Source organism: Misgurnus anguillicaudatus, chromosome 22, assembly GCF_027580225.2.
Source record: "Misgurnus anguillicaudatus chromosome 22, ASM2758022v2, whole genome shotgun sequence".
Lineage (NCBI taxonomy): Eukaryota > Metazoa > Chordata > Actinopteri > Cypriniformes > Cobitidae > Misgurnus > Misgurnus anguillicaudatus.
In genome coordinates, this window is record NC_073358.2 from 1,983,653 (window position 1) to 2,003,663 (window position 20,011).

Consider the following 20,011-nt stretch of genomic DNA (forward strand, 5'->3'; position numbering starts at 1 on the left):
TTTTAAACCATGCAGGAATTAGAAATGAAAGTGTTGAAATAGATATTAGGAGAGATAAAGTTTGGGACCTGATTAATGTTTAAAGAGTTATTAAGAGCCACAAGACTCGAAAACAATCTTCCTCGCGATGACTGACACATTTGAAGCATGCACAGAAGAGCACGACCCCGATATTTGCACACATAGACAATATTACAGTTTTAAAAAATATCTGTTTTGACAAGAATTCACGCAGAAATAATCTGTTAAGTCTTAAGTGAATGTTTGGTTAACTGTTGGGGAAAAATATCTGATGTGTAATATTATATTACATCATTGCATTACAGTACAGTCTCAATGTCAATTAAACAATAAAAAAATAAAAAAGTATATTTTTCCTATAGTATTGTTTTTCACTTTCTTTGTGCTAAATCTATTAGTTTTACAGTGATTTACAGTGAAAAAAATCTGGATTATTATTATAATCTTTCACTAATAATAGACATACATATGCATAAAGCATCCATATTTGTCCATGCTCATGTTGATTTAAAATGTAAAGTGTTAAATTAAGGTAAATATAAAAAAGATAAAAATGTGCGATTAATCGCGAGTTAACTCATGACAATCATGCGATTAATCTAGATTAAATATTTTAATCGATTGACAGCCCTAGTTTTGATTTATAAAACTAGTTGATTTAATGTGTTAAGTTAAAGTAACATCAAATATATGTTGATTCGATGAAAATTTTACAGTGTAGAAATAAAGAAAAAAAGATTCTTGTGATTTTTTTCTAGCAAACACATTTTCTTATTTTATTTTGACTGTGAAGCTCGACACATGACGTGTTGATTTGCAAAGTGGTAAAAATGAACACAAGACACAATGGATTATTATTTAACCAGTTGAATGTTTTATTTGTCTTTGCAATAACACTGGCTTTCAAATCTCTATTTTCTGCTGCACTTGCTATCTTAGGAGATGCGTTAGAATTGTAAACGGTGAAAATGATCAAATGCATTTCGTTAAACTCCTTACAAGCAGTGGCAAAACTCCCTCCATCCCGGGGTATTATAACAATACATATTATTTTACAGCTTTAAATATTTACATACGTACAGCCACACAAAACCATTTGTGTTTGTATCTTATTTTATTCATGTATTTTAAAGAATTATATATACATCTATTAACCCGGCTGCCTGCTGCCAGGAAAACAGTTTGAATCATTCGTGTAAGTCCGCAAGCCACATTCTTACGTCTACCGTAACTCGCCCGCATCGTAACTCTTACGAGATCGATCCGTGGTCTCTCTCGTAAAAGTGTAACTTATCCATAAGAATAAAAATAACTTATTGCACATATACATCAGGACAGCTTTGGACCTGGATGGATAGGGAGAGGGGAATTTCAGACGAGTGCAACGAACAGCAACCAGTGAGATTTCTAAATAAATAAGTACATATTGTACAAAGCATGTTATCTTATTAACATACATATAGGGACAGATCCTAACCGACCCTGTGAATAAATGGAGTGCATGATAAAAAGTCCATAAAAATGTCATTTTAAAGGTGAAAAAAAATAAAAACGAACATAAGCAAGCCTGGAAGCTTTCTAGTCGAGTGCCATAATGTCCTGAGAGTCATAAAGTGGAGCTACAATGAATTGCTTATTGGCTATATAGAACGCAACCAAGCATGTTGTGTACAGACCAATTTTTGGTCTTTTTCTTGCTCAGAGCGTGACGTGCTAGTCTTCTGCTGTGGTTTGGTCCATTCCTATAGAGCATTCATTCATAAATTATGATGTTTTGGGATAAACAGACATGAGCGACAAGTGCATGATCGTAGGGAGAGATGATGTTGAAGAGAACATTCCTCACGCACCGTACGTACGTCCAACCTCAAGGATTTTTGCCCATATTGACGGGATCGGATGAAGAAGCAGAACAGTACCCGACTGTCTTTGTATTAAAGGAGACGATAACCTCCTCCGTTCTCCAGTACATGAGGAAATAAATGCAACGCAAATGAGCTTTGTGGTGACCCCCGTCGCCCAGCGCCTTTAGTTCGGGTCACTCCGTCTGTAAACACCGCCCTGCGGATTTCTCCACCGCTGACCTTTCTTGCCTTTCTGATGGACAGAGCGGCTGATGAGAACATAACGCTAAGTGAAGAAATCTTTAAGATGCTAGTCTCTCTTTCTCTCCGCCGTCTTATGAGGAGGATGAGGTCGATGTGCTGCTGGCCTTCTTTTGGTTCACTAAGTCTACGTAGAGTTCTGAGCGCAGAAACCGAGGGTACGAGTCTTTCTCCATCAGGCCGTATATCCTCCTCTGGGCCAGGTCGAAACATGAACGATTGATGCTCTGCAGGTTTTCTTTAGTGTGCTCTCTCGTGTACGAATCCAAGTTTACCTGAAGGACAGACAGAACAAGATCTTACTTATTTCTATTTATAAAGAAAAATAAATATTTCTAAACATTTATTCAGAGGTTCTGGTTTGAATCAAAGCTTGGCTGGATTTGATCCATGAAGTGGATTTGTTAACAGTTTTCTTTAAACCATCATGTATGCATGTTAAAACAATCCCAGAAGTTAAGAGAACTACTGATCTGTTTCAGATGATCTTATTCGATATTACCAGAACAAACTATTGTGGGTCGCTTTAAAGCCAAAGTATGGTCAATTTTTGTGTGTACATACCAAACGTGAAGCATTGCATTGCCTGCTCTAGATTACTCACGGGATTTAACTTCGTGTTATGCTAATTTTTAAATGTTTTTAACTTGCCGAAGATGCATTTGGGGCAATCATTCGCATAGCCCTGTGCAAGTTCGTGTCTTTGCATTGACTTTGTATGTCATCTACTCGCGCAAATCGTTAAATTTGCCTCATTCTCATCGTCCTGCGCAAGTTCGCGTCTTTGCATTAACTTTGTATGTAATCTACTTATGCAAATAGTTGTATTTGGGTCATTCGCATCGGCCCACACAAGTTCGCGTCTTTGCATTGACTATGTATGTAATCTACTCACGCAAATAGTTGAATTTGCGTCATTTTTATCGCCCCGCACAAGTTCGCATCTTTGCACTGATTTTGTATGTAATCTACTCACGCAAATAGTTGAATTTGCGTCATTTTTATCGCCCCGTGCAAGTTCGTGTCTTTGCATTAACTTTGTATGTAATCTACTTACGCAAATAGTTGTATTTGGGTCATTCGCATCGGCCCACACAAGTTCGCGTCTTTGCATTGACTATGTATGTAATCTACTCACGCAAATAGTTGAATTTGCGTCATTTTTATCGCCCCGCACAAGTTCGCATCTTTGCACTGATTTTGTATGTAATCTACTCACGCAAATAGTTGAATTTGCGTCATTTTTATCGCCCCGTGCAAGTTCGTGTCTTTGCATTAAGTTTGTATGTAATCTACTTACGCAAATAGTTGTATTTGGGTCATTCGCATCGGCCCACACAAGTTCGCGTCTTTGCATTGACTCTGTATGTAATCTACTCGCGCAAATCGTTTGTTGAATTTGGGTCTTTCGCATCGCCCCGCACAAGTTCGCATCTTTGCACTGATTTTGTATGTAATCTACTCACGCAAATAGTTGAATTTGCGTCATTTTCATCGCCCCGTGCAAGTTCGCGTCTTTGCATTGAATCTGTATGTAATCTACTCGCGCAAAACGTTTGTTGCATTTGCATCATTCTCATCGCCCCAGGCAAGTTCGCGTCTTTGCATTGACTCTGTATGTAGGGGAGAGCGGGGTAAGTTGTCACACGGGTAAGTTGTCACACTGTTAATAACTCCAACAGTAGAGGCTCTATCTCAAAAATCAAATAGCCACTTTATGTGACTTCTTCTTCTATAGTGAACTTCCTGTTCACATGTGGTCAAGATCACTGTAATCTGAGGTTAGCACAATTTTCTTATTTTTCTGCTTAAAAAGTAAAAAAAAAATCACTTTACATTTTATGCAATACAACTTTGTTAGGTGTGAATGTTTAAAATGATTATTTTGCACAAAATAGAGGAGACCGTAAAGTGTCTTTTGATACTTTAGCTAAAGTGATATGATGAGCTAAACTTGAGATTCAGACAACATTAGCACACAAGTAAGTATGGGGCAAGTTGTCTCAATGACTTTGGGGCAAGTCGTCACATCTGACAACTTGCCCCTGTACAAACAAACACATCGAACATGCTCAGAAAACATGATATAGAAAAGAATAAGCCTCAATCTAGCAAAAAGCTGTTTCAAAAGAAAGGGAAGCAGAAATCTGGACCGATGAAAAACAAGGCAGCTAAAAGAAGAAAAATCATGCAAGAGTCATCATCAGATGATGAAGAGTGCTTCTGCCTCGTCTGTGTAGAGCCATTTTCAAAGAGTCGTCCAAAGGAGACCTGGGTAAAATGTGTAAAATGCAACAATTGGGCCCATGATGCTTGCACCTCAGGCCAGGCAATTTATGTGTGTCAGAATTGTGATTCTGGAGATGAGTCCTATTAGTCATACAGGGCATCTGTTTTGTTCAGAGGTTAAACATGTTAAGTTAAGCAAGTTATCTGCAGCGTTCCATTCAGTTATCTGGTTTTATGTGAAAGCCATAGAACATTTGAACCAAAGTTCAAAGTAAAGTGGTCTTGCCACTTAATTGAAATGTGCATTATTTGGATTGAAATAATTGTTTTTCCAGATTCTCCAGGCACGGATGTTTATATTTCCAGTTTGGTTTGAGTTTAAAAATTAAAATCAATATTCACAATTAAGTAGTTGTGTTCTTATTTTTAGATAATCTAGTGTGACAACTTACCCGCCCTAGTGTGACAACTTACCCTCCGATGGGGCAAATTGTCACAAGTGCACAGTCACTATTCAACAGTCTACAACTCTGTAATGAGATAAGATATAAAGATGTAATGAATACAACATATGTGCCCAAGACTTCCTTCTTTCATTTGGTATGAGATTTATACCATTTTGATGTATGGTGCTCAGTAAATGTTAGACAGTGTGAAAAGTGTGACAACATACCCCGCTCTCCCCTAATCTACTCGCGCAAATCGTTGGTTAATTTTGCGTCATTACCATCACCCCACGCAAGTTTGCATTTTTGCATTGACTCTGTATGTAATCTACTCGCACAAATCGTTTCTTAAATTTGCATTATTCGCATCACCCTGCGCAAGTTCACGTCTTTGCATTTACTTTGTATGTAATCTACTCGCGCTAATCGTTGAATTTGCGTCATTCTCATCGCTCTGTGCAAGTTTGCGTCTTTGCATTGACTCTGTATGTAATCTACTCGCGCAAATCGTTTGTTAAGTTTGCGCAATTCGCATCACCCTGCGCAAGTTTGCGTCTCTGAATTAACTTTGTATGTAATCTACTCATGCAAATAGTTGAATTTGCATCATTCGCATCACCCCGCACAAGTTTGCGTCTTTGCATTGACTTTGTATGTAATCTACTCGCGCAAATCGTTCAATTTGCGTCATTCGCATCGCCCCGCGCAAGTTCACATCGTTGCATTGACTTTGTATGTAATCTACTTGTTAATAGTTGAATTTGCGTCATTCTAATCGCCCCGCGCAAGTTCACATCTTTGCATTAACTTTGTATGTAATCTACTCATGCAAATAGTTGAATTTGCATCATTCACATCGCCCCACACAAGTTCGCATCTTTGTATGTAATCTACTCGTCCAACTCGTTTGTTAAATTTGCGTCATTCCCATCACCCTGCGCAAGTTCGTGTCTTTGCATTAACTTTGTATGTAGTCTACTCACGCAAATAGTTGAATTTGCATCATTCTCATTGTCCCGCACAAGTTTTCATCTTTGCATTGACTCGTAATGTAATCTATTCGCGCAAAACGTTAGTTGAATTTGCATCATTCTCATTGTCCTACGCAAGTTTGTGTCTTTGCATTGACTCTGTATGTAATCTACTCACGCAAATCGTTGAATTTGGGTCATTCGCATCACCCGCACAAGTTCACGTCTTTGCATTGACTTTGTATGTAATCTACTCGCACAAATCGTTTGTTAAATTTGCGTCATTCGCATCACCCTGCGCAAGTTCACGTCTTGCATTGACTCTCTATGTAATCTACTCAAGCAAAACGTTCGTTGAATTTGCATTATTCTCATCGTCCTACGCAAGTTTGTGTCTTTGCATTGACTTTGTATGTAATCTACTCGCGCTAATCGTTGAATTTGCATCATTCTCATCGTCCTACACAAGTTCGTGTCTTTGCATTGACTTTGTATGTAATCTACTCGCGCTAATCGTTGAATTTGCGTCATTCTCATCACTCAGTGCAATTTTGTGTCTTTGCATTGGCTCTGTATGTAATCTACTCGCACAAATCGTTTGTTAAATTTGCGTCATTCGCATCACCCTGCGCAAGTTCACGTCTTGCATTGACTCTCTATGTAATCTACTCAAGCAAAACGTTCGTTGAATTTGCATTATTCTTATCGTCCTACACAAGTTCGTGTCTTTGCATTGACTTTGTATGTAATATAAACGAGCTTATAGTTGAATTTGCATCATTCTCATCGTCCTACACAAGTTCGTGTCTTTGCATTGACTTTGTATGTAATCTGCTCGCGCTAATCGTTGAATTTGCATCATTCTCATCGTCCTACACAAGTTCGTGTCTTTGCAATGACTTTGTATGTAATCTACTCACGCTAATCGTTGAATTTGCGTCATTCTCATCACTCTGTGCAATTTTGCGTCTTTGCATTGACTCTGTATGTAATCTACTCGCACAAATCGTTTGTTAAATTTGCGTCATTCGCATCATCCTGCGTAAGTTCACGTCTTGCATTGACTCTCTATGTAATCTACTCGTGCAAAACGTTCGATGAATTTGCATTATTCTCATTGTCCTACGCAAGTTCGTGTCTTTGCATTGACTTTGTATGTAATCTACTCGTGCTAATCGTTGAATTTGCATCATTCTCATCGTCCTACACAAGTTCGTGTCTTTGCATTGACTTTGTATGTAATCTACTCGTGCTAATCATTGAATTTGCATCATTCTCTTCGTGCTCCACTAGTTTGTGTCTTTGGATTGACTTTGTATGTAATCTAATCTATATAATCGTTGAATTTGCATCATTCTCATCGTCCTACACAAGTTTGTGTCTTTGCATTGACTTTGTATGTAATCTACTCGCGCTAATTGTTGAATTTGCGTCATTCTCATCACTCTGTGCAATTTTGCGTCTTTGCATTGACTCTGTATGTAATCTACTCGCACAAATCGTTTGTTAAATTTGCCTCATTCGCATCACCCTGCGCAAGTTCACGTCTTTGCATTGACTTTGTATGTAATCTACTCGCGCAAATCATTGAATTCACATTTGGTGTTTCGCCCAATAATAGTTTGGTCAAAAGTCGAAACTAAAAACAACTCAGCCTGAAATAAACGTTTGAGCTCGACTGCTGGAAAGCACAGCTCATCTGATCCTGGATTTCCAAGCTGCTTTCCAAGTTTGTAAATGAAAGATAGAAAACACATGCGCTGCTGTGGGAATTTATTTGTCAGGTATGATGTCATTTCCTTGGTAAAGGCAAGTGTTTCACTCTTACACAAAGCCTCTTTTACACATGAACATCAAACCTGCGATTGTGTTGCCAGGCTATTTAAAAAAAACGTAAAAACTCAAGATGTGTTCGTGATTATCTTGGAGATCTTTAGTAGATAATCTCTTTTCATGCTCACCTCTTTACAGGACTGGATGGCGATGTACTCCGCAAAGATTTTCTTGGCTTTGGATGCCATCTTGGACTGCGATTTAATTTTCTTGTAATCCTCGCAGGCCAGCCAGAATTCCAGATTCTCTTCACTGAACTCCGTGCGCAGGAAAGCTCTGAACGCCGCCAGCCCATCTGATGCAGGAGAGGGGAAAAAGAGGCAGATGTTATTGAACGGATAAACAGAGAACCATGGCAACGGCAGCCTCCATCGAAGAGACGAATGCCAAACCTGAGTCATCATCACTGACAATTCTGACCGGGAACTCGATTATATTTCTTCTCCTCTGAGACCGCACGAGATTACATTTCCACTATTATGTTGTTTAATTTGCATTTCCTATCATAATTGTCCTCCTGACTCATTGTAATAATGACTCTTAAAGCCGTCATGTTCCCTGTTTGGTAAGAAAGCATCTGTCACGAATCTTAAATCTGAGCATTGCAGTACAATCTTGTAATGTGTGTGTATGTGTGTGTGTGCTCCATTATATTTTTATGTAATCGGTGGAGCATCTATTATGTGCATAACAATATATTTTACTCAATCTTATTGAAAAATATGTCAAAGTTACTAAAGTAAATCAGTCAACTGGATACAAAGGTGTCCAGCATTACAAAGAAAGGAAACGCTGGTCCCTTCCCATCACGCAAGCACCTTTTCCGTTCCCCGCTGATAAAGTATACGCTTAAAGGAAACGATCCCAGCGGCGGAAGATGCATCATGCGCCTCAAATCTCAAGCATTTATTCCAACTCATGCACTCGGCATTACACATCAACATCAGAAGATTAAAAGTTGAACGGGTGAGCTGCTAAAAGCCAGATTATATACAGTACATACGGCGGCTAAATATAGACTTGATTCCTTTCATTCATTGGCTTTCAGCAGCTCAAACCTACACCAGGAAGTCATTCATACAAACTAATACACATCCATAAATCACATTAATAAGACACGTAAATATCTTACATTTATGGCCGAGCAGCTTGTCTAAGGATTCTCCCCATTTGATGGCTTCTTCTGGAGTGGGCCTGCAAATGAAAGCAGATCGGTTTTTCAGCAAGCCCATCTCTGTCAGATTTCTCATGGTGTGACCCATTCGAACCATGTGCTCGAGCGTCTGTGAATGAGCGTCTGTCTGTGTCTGTGTGTGTGTGTGTGTCTGTGTGTGTGAACGTCTGTGTTAGTCTCTCTTGGACAGCCTTTTTTATACACCCTGTGTGTGGAGGAGGGGGCGGAGCTGGGCTCCACCAATGAGATGACACATCCGCCCCCAATCTTCTCTCAAAGACTCATTCTCTCCCAACTTTTCTCTCTCTCTAAACGCAACACTTTTAGATTTACACTTGCTCGATAGAGAAACTTGTTTTTTGACATTTACACATTGAGTGAATAATACAGTACATTACAGCATTTCACTCATTCTCAATAAGTTTAATAGAATATTCATCGGTTTTATTAACACCTCATCTTTGTGACATAATTTTGCATCATTTTAAAATTTGTAAATCAGATTATAATTATATATACACTGCAAAAAATGATTTTCAAGAAAAAAGTTTCTTATTTTTACTGAAAACAAGACAAAAATACTATCTAAAAAGATGTTTTTTCTTGATGCGCAAAACGACCCAAGAAAATAAGTCTACTTTTTAGACCAAAAATATCAAATTTAAGTGATTTTGTGCATTAAACAAGCAAAAAATCTGCCAATGGGGTAAGCAAAAAATCAAAAAAATTTCTTAAACACTAAATTCAAGAAAAATTCAAGAAAAATGTTACTTGTTTTATGCACAAAGTTGCTTAAATTTGATATTTTTGGTCTAAAAACTCTTGGGTCTTGGGTCGTTTTGCTCATCAAGAAAAAGCATCTTAATTTAAGAATTTTTAGATATTTTTACTGAAAACAAGACAAAAATACCAAGAATTTCCCTTCGAGAAAATTATTTTTTGCAGTGTAAACAACAGTCTGAAAGCAGGTACCCGTAAGATCTAGACATGCATGGATACGTCGACCTTTATTACACGGCTCTCTAAAATGCTTGATTTTGATTGGCCGGTCGCACATTCCAAGGTTCGTTTTTTTTTTCAGATAACTACCTTTCAAAACTAATAACTTGCGGTAACCCGGATGTTGCAAATAATTTGGACAGGTACAGTTTAATATTACACAAAAAATAATTCTATATATTTTAATAACATAAATGACATTATATTTACAAGTGATTAAACCAAATAGTGTGTTCGTGACATCTGAACGTCTTCATCACGGGTTTTCCTCACGGAAGGTCTATATTCGCAAATAAAAATAAAAATATACGCAATCGGTTTTATCGGCAGATAAAAAAAAAAATTCCAGTATCAGACATCGGCAGATTGTATAAAAATCCGATGATCAGGTCAGATTATATCTTGACCATCAAAACGACGCAAAACTATCTGTATTTAGACGGTTTCAGCAGTAACAACATAAACAAGCGGCTTTCGTGGAACAAACGTAACTTCCGGTAAACTCCGCTAAGAATCAATAACAACAAAGTCTTTTAGAGTAGTTTATTTCTGATAAAAAGCTAAATAAACAACACATATTTTACCTTAGTTTAAGTCCTAGCTAAAGCGTATTAAAAACGACACTGGGCTAGCGTTACTGTGTAAAATGTATACTTTAATGTATACAATGTTAACTAAAGATCGGCTGCCAAACCTCCATTCAAATAGCGGTGATCCATGATCATTTGTTATTTAACATTTATTATTTTGCATAACATTTGTTATCTAGACAATGTATTTGTTCCAGAGTTCAGTTTAGTCACAAAACAGACAATTAAACAAACACAGACCGGAAGTTAAGGTACGTCCAGAAGTGTAACCGTGACAACGTACATGCGTCCAATGAAACTGTCTATCGGTACCGGTAGACGTCATTCTAAGTAATCGAATATCGGTAAAGGCACAAAAATTTTAAATTGTTGCATCACTAATAAAACTGTAAAGTGCATAAACACTATAAAAAGTAATTGGATAATTTGTTACACTTAAAAAAAAATCACATTTAATCAACTTTAAAAAATTCATCACTTTAAGTGAAAAATGTAAGGTTACATTTTTTTTAAATGACTTCAATTTAGTAACACCCCAAAAAATTATGTCTTTTTTTAAGTTAATCTAACTTGCACTTTTTAAATTTGAGAAATAAATAGTGTTGGTTGGTGCCTCTTTGCACTGCAAAAAATGACTTTCTTACTTAGCATTTTTGTCTTGTTTTCAGTAAAAATATCTAAAAGTCTATTTTTTTGCCAATGGAATAATAAAAAAATTCTGGAATTTAGTGTTAATAAAAAAAGTAAACTTATTTCAAGAAAAAAAATTATTCCATTGGCTGATTTTTTTTTTTGCTTGTTTTAAGCACTAATTTACTTAAATGATATATTTTCTTAGGTCATTTTGCTCATCAAGAAAATACATCTTAATTTAAGAATTTAAGATTTTAATTTTAGAAGTCAAGTTTAGCTCTTCGGGCACTAATGTTACTTTCAAACCATCATGGAATGATGACCTTTGACCCTCCATCATTTTAAATGACTATATAAAAACACATGATTATATTCAAATGTTTCATCACTGAAAAGGTTTTTGTATGATTTTTAAATGAGTTAATGAGTTAGCCCCTTTAACCCTATCAAACTATAAGCTCGCACATTATCAAAGTCATTGTCACATCTATAAATGTCTTCTCGCTTGTATTTCTCGTCTCTCGATCTCATCCCACACACAAACAGAGAGCCACCAGCTGGATCACGACCCAGGAACAGGCGCACATGTCACACACATACACACTTACTTGGCAGACTTCATGGTTTTGTCGAGTTTGCCGGACGGGCTGCTTCCGGGCGACTCATTTCTCCTCCTCAGGAAAGCGAGTCGGTTCTTCATATCTTTGGCCCTGGGCAGAGAAACACACAAGAGAAAGATCTCAATCCCACTGAAGATGGTGACCAAATAAATCCAAATCATATCCACAAGTCTAAAACCATTTTGCCATCATGTACATTTTCTCCTCAATCGGCAAAGTTGTTGCAAATAATAAGATTCCCGTTCTGTCTCCTGTCAATGTTTCGTCCTCCTGCCTGTCCAACGTCTGAGCGTGCGAGTGGATGAGTGAAGGGAGGGATGCGTTAATCTCAACACCATCACTTCACTCTTCAGGTGCCACCAGGGGCCCTAGAGGCGCTAACTCAGGGGACCGCCGGAGATTACAGCTGCACCTCCAAAAATCTGACCTTTTACCCCTACATCCATGTCTCATGAGATCCACACAGCGTCTCCAGACGCCTGTCCTCACTTTCCCTGACCTCAAGTGCCTTTAAGGAAGATCAGACCTCACACGACACCCATTTCCATCCGCTAATTTCCACTGTGGCTCCTGTGCCCTCATCATCTACATTTGGCCTCTAAAAAAGAAACCGGATCCCATTTTTGGCACTCCCGGGTCACCGCTTCTAAATATATCCATGTATAAGATCATCCGATTCTCTCAGGGAGTGCTCCGAAAGGCCACGTGCTAAACTGGGGTTAGGTTTTTGTGGTCAAAGTGCTATTTTTGTGAGTTGGACTAAAACGTTTTATTAAATAAATCTTGCGCACATTTTCCACGGGCGCTTGTGTGTACTTGTCACATCTGTGTCAACTCTGTTACAGTATAACAGTACAAGTCTGACCAAATTTTCAGAGCCCTCTGGTTAGGGTGAAGGTAAACGCAGATGGGCTCCAACAGGAAAAAGGAAGTCTGAGTTATTTATGACGTATGATGTTATCCTGAGGGCTGGAGAATTCCCCACCTCCTAAAGACCAAAATGGTGACGATGCCAAAATAAAACATTCCTTTCATTCCACGAAACTGTTTTTAAAGTGGCCACGGAGGCAAAATTATCCCACAACAGTTTAAGATTCATGTGTGTGGTTGTTTTATTTAAACCATCAGCATTTAAGGATTTAAAACTCTAATCTGTTGGGTGAGACAATGATGATGATGAAGGTGATGAAATGTTAGTCAGCAGTGATGTGTAACACACAGCCGAGAGGCAGTTCCTCACACCGGAAACCAGTTTCTAAAAAAAATCACTACATGTCCACGCTGGAAAATTTTATATTTAGTGATATAAAACGATCCAGCACATCACATAGTGTAGACAGAACACTGCAAAAAAAATGATTTTCAAGAGAAAAATTCTTAGTATTTTTGTCTTGTTTTCAGTAAAAACATCAAAATATTCTTAAATTAAGCTGCTTTTTCTTGATGAGCAAAACAACACAAGAAAACAAGTCCAGCTTCCAGACCAAAAACATCAACTTTAAGTGGTTTTGTGCATAAAACAAGCAAAAAACAAAATTATCTGCCAATAGGGTAAGCAAAAAATCCTGACATTTCTTCTTAAACACTAAATTCAAGAAAAAATTAAGAAAAATTTGCTTACCCCATTTCCGGATATTTTTTACTTGTTTTATGCACAAAATCACTTAAATTTGATATTTTTTGTCTAAAAACTAGACTTATTTTCTTGGGTCGTTTTGCTCATCAAGAAAAAGCATCTTAATTTAAGTGAAAGTTTCACGTGCGCACGCGATAGTTTACACGCGCACGTGAAAGTTTCACTTTAGCCTAGTCTAGTTTTAAGACAAAAAATATACAATTTAAGTGAATTTGTATGGAGCCCCTAAGGGGACATGGAACAAAAATTAAATAAAGTTTAGTTTCATGAAACTATCGTGTGCTCACGTGAAACTACAATGCAAAAAATTATTTTCAAGAAAACAATCTTAGTATTTATGTTTTTGTTTTAGTAAAAATATCTAAAAATTCTTAAATTAAGATGCTTTTTCTTGATGTGCAAAACGACCCAAGAAAATAGTTTTTAGACCAAAAATATAAAATGTAAGTGATTTTGTGCATAAAACAAGCAAAAAAAATCTGCCAATGGGGTAAGCTATTTTTTCTTAAATTAAGTGTTTAAGAAAAATGTTCAAGAATTTTTGCTTACCCCATTGGCAGATTTTTTTGCTTGTTTTATGCACAAAATCACTTAAATTTGATATTTTTGGTCTAAAAACTAGACTTATTTTCTTGGGTCGTTTTGATCATCAAGAAAAATAATCTTAATTTAAGAATTTTTAGATATTTTTATTTAAAACAATAAAAAATTCTAAGAAAGGTTTTTCTTGAAAATAATTTTTTGCAATGTATCACGTGAAAATTTCGCGTGCGCACTTGAAACTACCGTGTTTAGTTTCGCGTGCTCACGTTAAACTTTCGCGTGTAAACTATCACGTGCACACGTGAAACTTTTGCGTGTGCACATGAAACTACACTTTAAAAATAAATTCTGCAGATGAAGGTTTCGTGTGAGCACATGAAAGTTTCACGTGAGACATGAAATTAAACTTTCGATTTTTTTACTCCTATGTTACCTTAGGGGCTCGGTAAATTTGTGAGTAAAAAAGCACACAAAAAATAATCTCCCAATGGGCTAAGAAAGTTTTTCTTGAATTAAGTGTTTAAGAAAAAAGTTTAAGATTTTTTTCTTACCCCATGGAGGGGTTTGCTTGTTTTAAGCACAAATTCAGAAAAAAATTGTGTGTTTTTTGTCTAAAAACTAGACCTATTTTTGTAGGTCATGTTGCTCATCAAGAAAATGCATCCTAATTTGAGAGTTTTTTGATATTTGTACTGAAAACAAGACAAAAATACTAAATAAGTAACTCATTATTTGCAGTGTACATACACTGTATTGATTTTATACTTCTGTAATCCTCATTTTATTTCAAAACTATTTTAAAACTCTTATCTGCAGCAGTAACGTCATCTGGTATATATTTAGCCCTTTGATATCTGCCAGGGGCTTTACCATTAACATTTTTCATATTGGATTCAGCGGCAGACTGAGAAAAACTCAATCGAACCTCCATGAGGCCTGCAGAGATGAGATAAGTGTTTCTGAAAGCGTCTCACTTTTTGGGAGATAAAGTCGCTCAAACACAACTCAGATTTCAAACAGACCCAGAATGTGAAGAATGACGAATGAACCGCTGGGCTTCTGCATAGATTATGATGGATTTAAAATGATCGCTTGCTGAAGAAAGTAGGCGGCGAACAAAACAGAAATGTGGCAGAGAAAAAATACATCACAACATTTTGCTTTTAAAGCTCCTGGCACAAAAACAGCACGGAACTAGCCAATAGGAATGCATGAGACTTTATTTTTAACCTCCAGTGAGGAATGCGGCTTCCTGACGGAGTCTGGAAAGAGGCTTTGGATCGTACGGATCGGAGGGAAAGATTTTCAACAGTTGCTTCCTAAAAAATAAGTGAGTGTAATGAAAGTTTACAAGATGCAACCTACAACCACGAGCTGTGTTGCTTTGGTGGAAATAACCACATGCAAGAACACTCATAGTAACACGAGTTTGTCAGATGCCATGCAGCCTATAATGGGGAAAGTCAATAATGCCACCTACTGGATATAATCTGGATCAACACTGCTGTGTATGTACAGTAAAGATCAACACACCACGAGTGACACAGCTTTTTGCTCATTTCACCTTAAACTAAACCTTGAAGCATCACGCAAAGCTTACTGTCATTTTTCTCTAGTTATATAAAGACTACACGTGCCCTAGCATTTAGGGATGTTGAGGATCAGATATTGGATACAAGCCTGCTCTATTAAAAACTGACCCAACCTCAGCTGTGTGTGTGTGTGTGTGTGTGTGTGTGTGTGTGTGTGTGTGTGTGTGTGTGTGTGTGTGTGTGTGTGTGTGTGTGTGTGTGTAGACGTGGCACAGGAAGCATTATTCCCTCTGGGCATCGGTACTGCAGTTTTGAGATTCCACACTACTTTGCAACACTGTTAGCTTCACAATCATGTGGCGTCAGTCAGACTCCAGATCTGAGCAAGGAAAAGCCATGCCAGTGTTGAAATACATGCTGGAATATCAGTTACTACATGCAAAAAGTTGCATGCATGCCCATTTTACTATTCTTAGCCGTGTTATTCAGTGCAACTGGAGTCTCAACCAACATTTTTTTACTCCGATTAATGTCACATTATAAAAATAAAATGTGTTAAAAATTTTCATAATAATGACATGAAATAGTTGTGTTATAATAAATTAAAATAATTTAATCTAATATGACGTAGCATGGATTTTTTTTAACTAATATCTCCTCTAGGGCTGCAGAATAAAAGTTTTTGCACTGCAAAAACTGAATGTCTTACTTAGCATTTTTGTCTTGTTGTCCAGTATAAACATCAGAAAATTCTCAAACCGAGAAACACTTACCTGGCAAGCAAGTGATTCAAGACTTTAAATCTTGTTGGTTGAAATCAGTTGTGAAAACTAAGAGTTTCTTTACCCAAAACAAGTCAAAACATCTGCCAGTGCAGTAAGAAAAAAATCTTAAAGGTATTTGGGAGGATTTTCTTTTTCCGGGTGGATCATCAAGACTATTGGTCCTCCTAGTTGTCAATCAGGAGTGTTGCGCAATTGCATTTTTTAAAAAAACTGGAGAAGGCGGTTCTTTTCTAAAATTCGAGAAAATCCTCCGCTACACCCTTAAATTAAGTTAATTGAATTAAGTTGAAACTGGAGTTAAGTTTATTTTTCTTACTGCGCTGGCAGATATATTTTTACTTGTTTTAAGTTAAAAAACTCTTGATTTTTATCATTAAACAAGACTTAATATCTTAAGCCACTTGCTTACCAAGGAAATGCATCTCAATTTAAAAATTTTCAGATATTTATATTAGAAAACAAGACAAAAATACTAAGTAACAAATTCATTTTTTGCAGTGTGTTTACATCATATATGTGTGTGTGTACTGTGCATAATAATTCTGTATATTTACACACATGCATGTATATATTTAAGAAATAATTACTGGTGTATATATATTTTTTTCAATTTATATATAATTTATATTGTATATAAATATGTGCTTAATATATAAACATATTTTTTCTTACAATTATACATGCATGTGTGTATTTTTTAAATATACATAATTATTATGCACAGTACACACACATATATGATGCAAACAAAAACTTTTATTATGCAAATGACTAGTTGCAATTTGTTGTTATGCAGCCCTAATAACATCCCTAACAAATTTTTGAAGCCTACAAGATGCACAAAGCATGGATGAAAATGCTTAAAATTCTGTAAACTACTTAATGCATGACTAATGTGATGTCTATATACATATAAAAAAATTATGCATATAAAAAATGTGTTAACAATAATACTTTGCTGTGTAAGCACAAGGCAACTTCAGTGGCGGTGAGATGTTTCAGCTCCATCACGCCTCGGCGGCGATCATGACCCTTCATTTAGTGAAAAACATTCATCTAATTATCGAGCAGAAACAGCTGGTGTCTCGCCTCCTCACGGCGCACAGGCCTGTAATCTCTCGACAGGAAGGATGCGCCCTCGCTGGAACTTATCAAATTAGGATGCTCTGATCCGGCTCTGTGCGCCCGTCAACAGACATTTCCCCTTGTGAGTCCTGCAGGGAAGCCGGAGATATAGGAGGAGAGCCACAATTATCTCAAGGCTTTGCCAATTCCCACTCTGCCCGGCTCACATTACTGCCCGTAATGGAGTTCAGGCTGTGAAACCAGGACGCTTGCAGTGGGAAAGACACTTGGAACGTGAAAGTGATGACTTGCAATGGGACTTCAATTTGAAACAAATGCGACCCGTTACCGGTTCATGTCCCAACAGGTGTCCAATTTCCAAATCACTGGAACATCGAAGTAGCAACGCTTGCCTTAAATAGACATATGTGTGTTTGTAGGCATTTCATCAGCTCATGTGTAAATGTCTTGCAATCACTATGAATGTCACCATCCATGTGTCAAACTAAGAATTCAGAACAGCCGTATGAAATCGCATCACATTTACATGACACCTTGTGAACTTGTGTGAAAGTTGGTAAACTTACAAAGCAATTTAGAGAATCTCATGAAAAATGTATTTAATTTCCAACACAAGATAAAAAAAATATGATGGTATTTTAATTGCACATTATGCACTTCTCAAAACCGCAATGCGTGCTGATGTTTATTATTACTGTATTAGCGTAATTGCTCAATAATAATAATATAATACAACATATTAGCATTAATGACAACACAGCAAATAACACCATAATGCATAAATACAGTCTAGCAATATTTGCATATTTATTTATATTTTGCATTACAATAATGAGAAAAACATTTCTTTTTGCATTTTGAATTTCTGGGTAAATGTGCCTTGTCATCACTACATTTTGGAAATAACTCATGCATTCTTAATGCAAAATTAATCTTTTTAAAGTGCAAAACAACCCCGTCATGTTCATTCACCCAAGAAATACACAAATGCTTTTAAATCACGCAAATAAATCAGGAAATTATCAACACACCAACCGCGCACAACTTCATGAAGAACAGCCGAAAAGAAAAGCTCCCTGCCACGGACAAACCACATGAGATCTGAACTCCAGGCACCCTCATCTAAACTAAACTCTGTCTATTTTTAAATCCCTCCTTCCCTCGTCTCATTAACGTGAAAGTCTCAGAGCAGCGGAGCAGGAACGTTTGGTGCCTACCTTTCCAGGTACTTCTCGGAGAAATCCACCATTATGTGTAACATGAGTGCATGTATGTGTGTGTGTGTCTGTATGAAGCAGGGTGCTCAGGACAGGGTGATCACATTCCTCTAACCAAAGGGAGAGACTCGGTGTCTTTTTATAGCCCAAGAACGCAAGGAGGCAGAACTAGCGTGAGCCAATCACAGGCCAGATCTGTTCTAGTGTATACTCTTGTGTGTCTGTGTTTACAGCATGCTTACGGTTTCACATAAAGTTTATGAAACATGCAGTAAAGCACTATGAAATAACGACGTTTCCTATTTGATGTGTTTATAGACGGTATGTGTGTGCGTATGAATGAATGCATGCTTGTATTGGTAAGCACACATGGGTCAGTTGGTCGTAGTTTAGACTCTTTATAAACAGATGGTAGTCTCACATGAGTCCTGGTGTCTGTTTTCTGTCTGGTTTGCTGTCATAAACTCGGTGCCAGAGTAGTTTTAAACGAGTCCTTAGAAAAACAACTTTTTCTGAAAGGTAATATTGGCAATTGTCCAGATAGACAAATTCTGTTTTGCAAACATTTAGCAGAGGAAAGTTATTAGCAAATCAACATATTTTAAAATGAAACAAACGGTAATGAAAAGGTTTAAGATTTTCACAATGATATACAAAGAAAATAAAGCAAATCCTAAAAGTGAATAATGAGGCCAGGTGAGAACTCCAGACAAACGTTAAATGCAAACACACAGATTGACAAAAAAGTTGTCACGTCTTATCTGTCTTCTGTTGTTGTTGTTGTTACTTTGTGTCACTAGGGCTGTCACGATTATGAAATTTGGCTGATGGTTAATTGTCTAATAAATTGTGACCGTTAAGATGATTAATTGTCTGTTTTAGTGCTTTGTCGATTATGACGATTAAGTGCCTGTTTTATTGCTTGGACGATTAATTGCCTGTTTTAGTGCTTTGACGGTTATGACGATTAATTGCCTGTTTTAGTGCTTTGACGATTATGGCGATTAATTGCCTGTTTTATTGCTTTGACGATTATGACGATTAAGTGCCTGTTTTAGTGCTTTGATGATTATAATTATTAATTGTCTGTTTTATTACTTTGACGATTAAGTGCCTGTTTTAGTGCTTGGACGATTAATTGCCTGTTTTAGTGCTTGAACAATTATGACGATTAATTGTCTGTTTTATTGCTTTTACGATTATGACGATTAATTGCCTGTTTTATTGTTTTGACGATTATGATGATTAATTGTCTGTTTTATTGCTTTGATGATTAATTGCCTGTTTTATTGCTTTGGTGATTATGACGATTAATTGACTGTTTTAGTGCTTTGACGATTATGACGATTAAGTGCCTGTTTTAGTGCTTTGATGATTATGATGATTAATTGACTGTTTTAGTGTTTTGTCGATTATGACGATTAAGTGCCTGTTTTAGTGCTTTGCCGATTATGACGATTAATTGTCTGTTTTAGTGCTTTGACGATTATGACGATTAAGTGCCTGTTTTAGTGCTTTGACGATTATGATGATTAATTGACTGTTTTAGTGCTTTGTCAATTATGACGATTAAGTGCCTGTTTTAGTGCTT

The 20,011-nt window shown here is 36.9% G+C and overlaps 1 protein-coding gene across 8 annotated transcripts in view; it reads right to left on the minus strand.

The window, feature by feature from the left end:
• Positions 1 to 872: 872 nt before the first annotated feature.
• The window catches only part of rgs3a (regulator of G protein signaling 3a), an 86,264-nt gene continuing 67,125 nt past the window's right edge, over positions 873 to 20,011 (minus strand). For 6 of the 8 annotated variants that reach the window (XM_055200307.2, XM_055200303.2, XM_055200304.2 and 3 more), the window contains 4 exons: positions 11,610 to 11,711; positions 8,738 to 8,799; positions 7,734 to 7,900; positions 873 to 2,401 (listed from right to left, as the gene is read on the minus strand). In XM_055200307.2, coding sequence (XP_055056282.2) covers positions 2,201 to 2,401; positions 7,734 to 7,900; positions 8,738 to 8,799; positions 11,610 to 11,711 — 532 coding nt within the window. In that variant the 3' untranslated portion in view covers positions 873 to 2,200. Of the gene's footprint in view, positions 2,402 to 7,733; positions 7,901 to 8,737; positions 8,800 to 11,609; positions 11,712 to 11,817; positions 12,189 to 18,420; positions 18,551 to 20,011 lie in introns of those variants that run through there. The other 2 variants (XM_055200308.2, XM_055200309.2) reach the window with 2 other exon arrangements.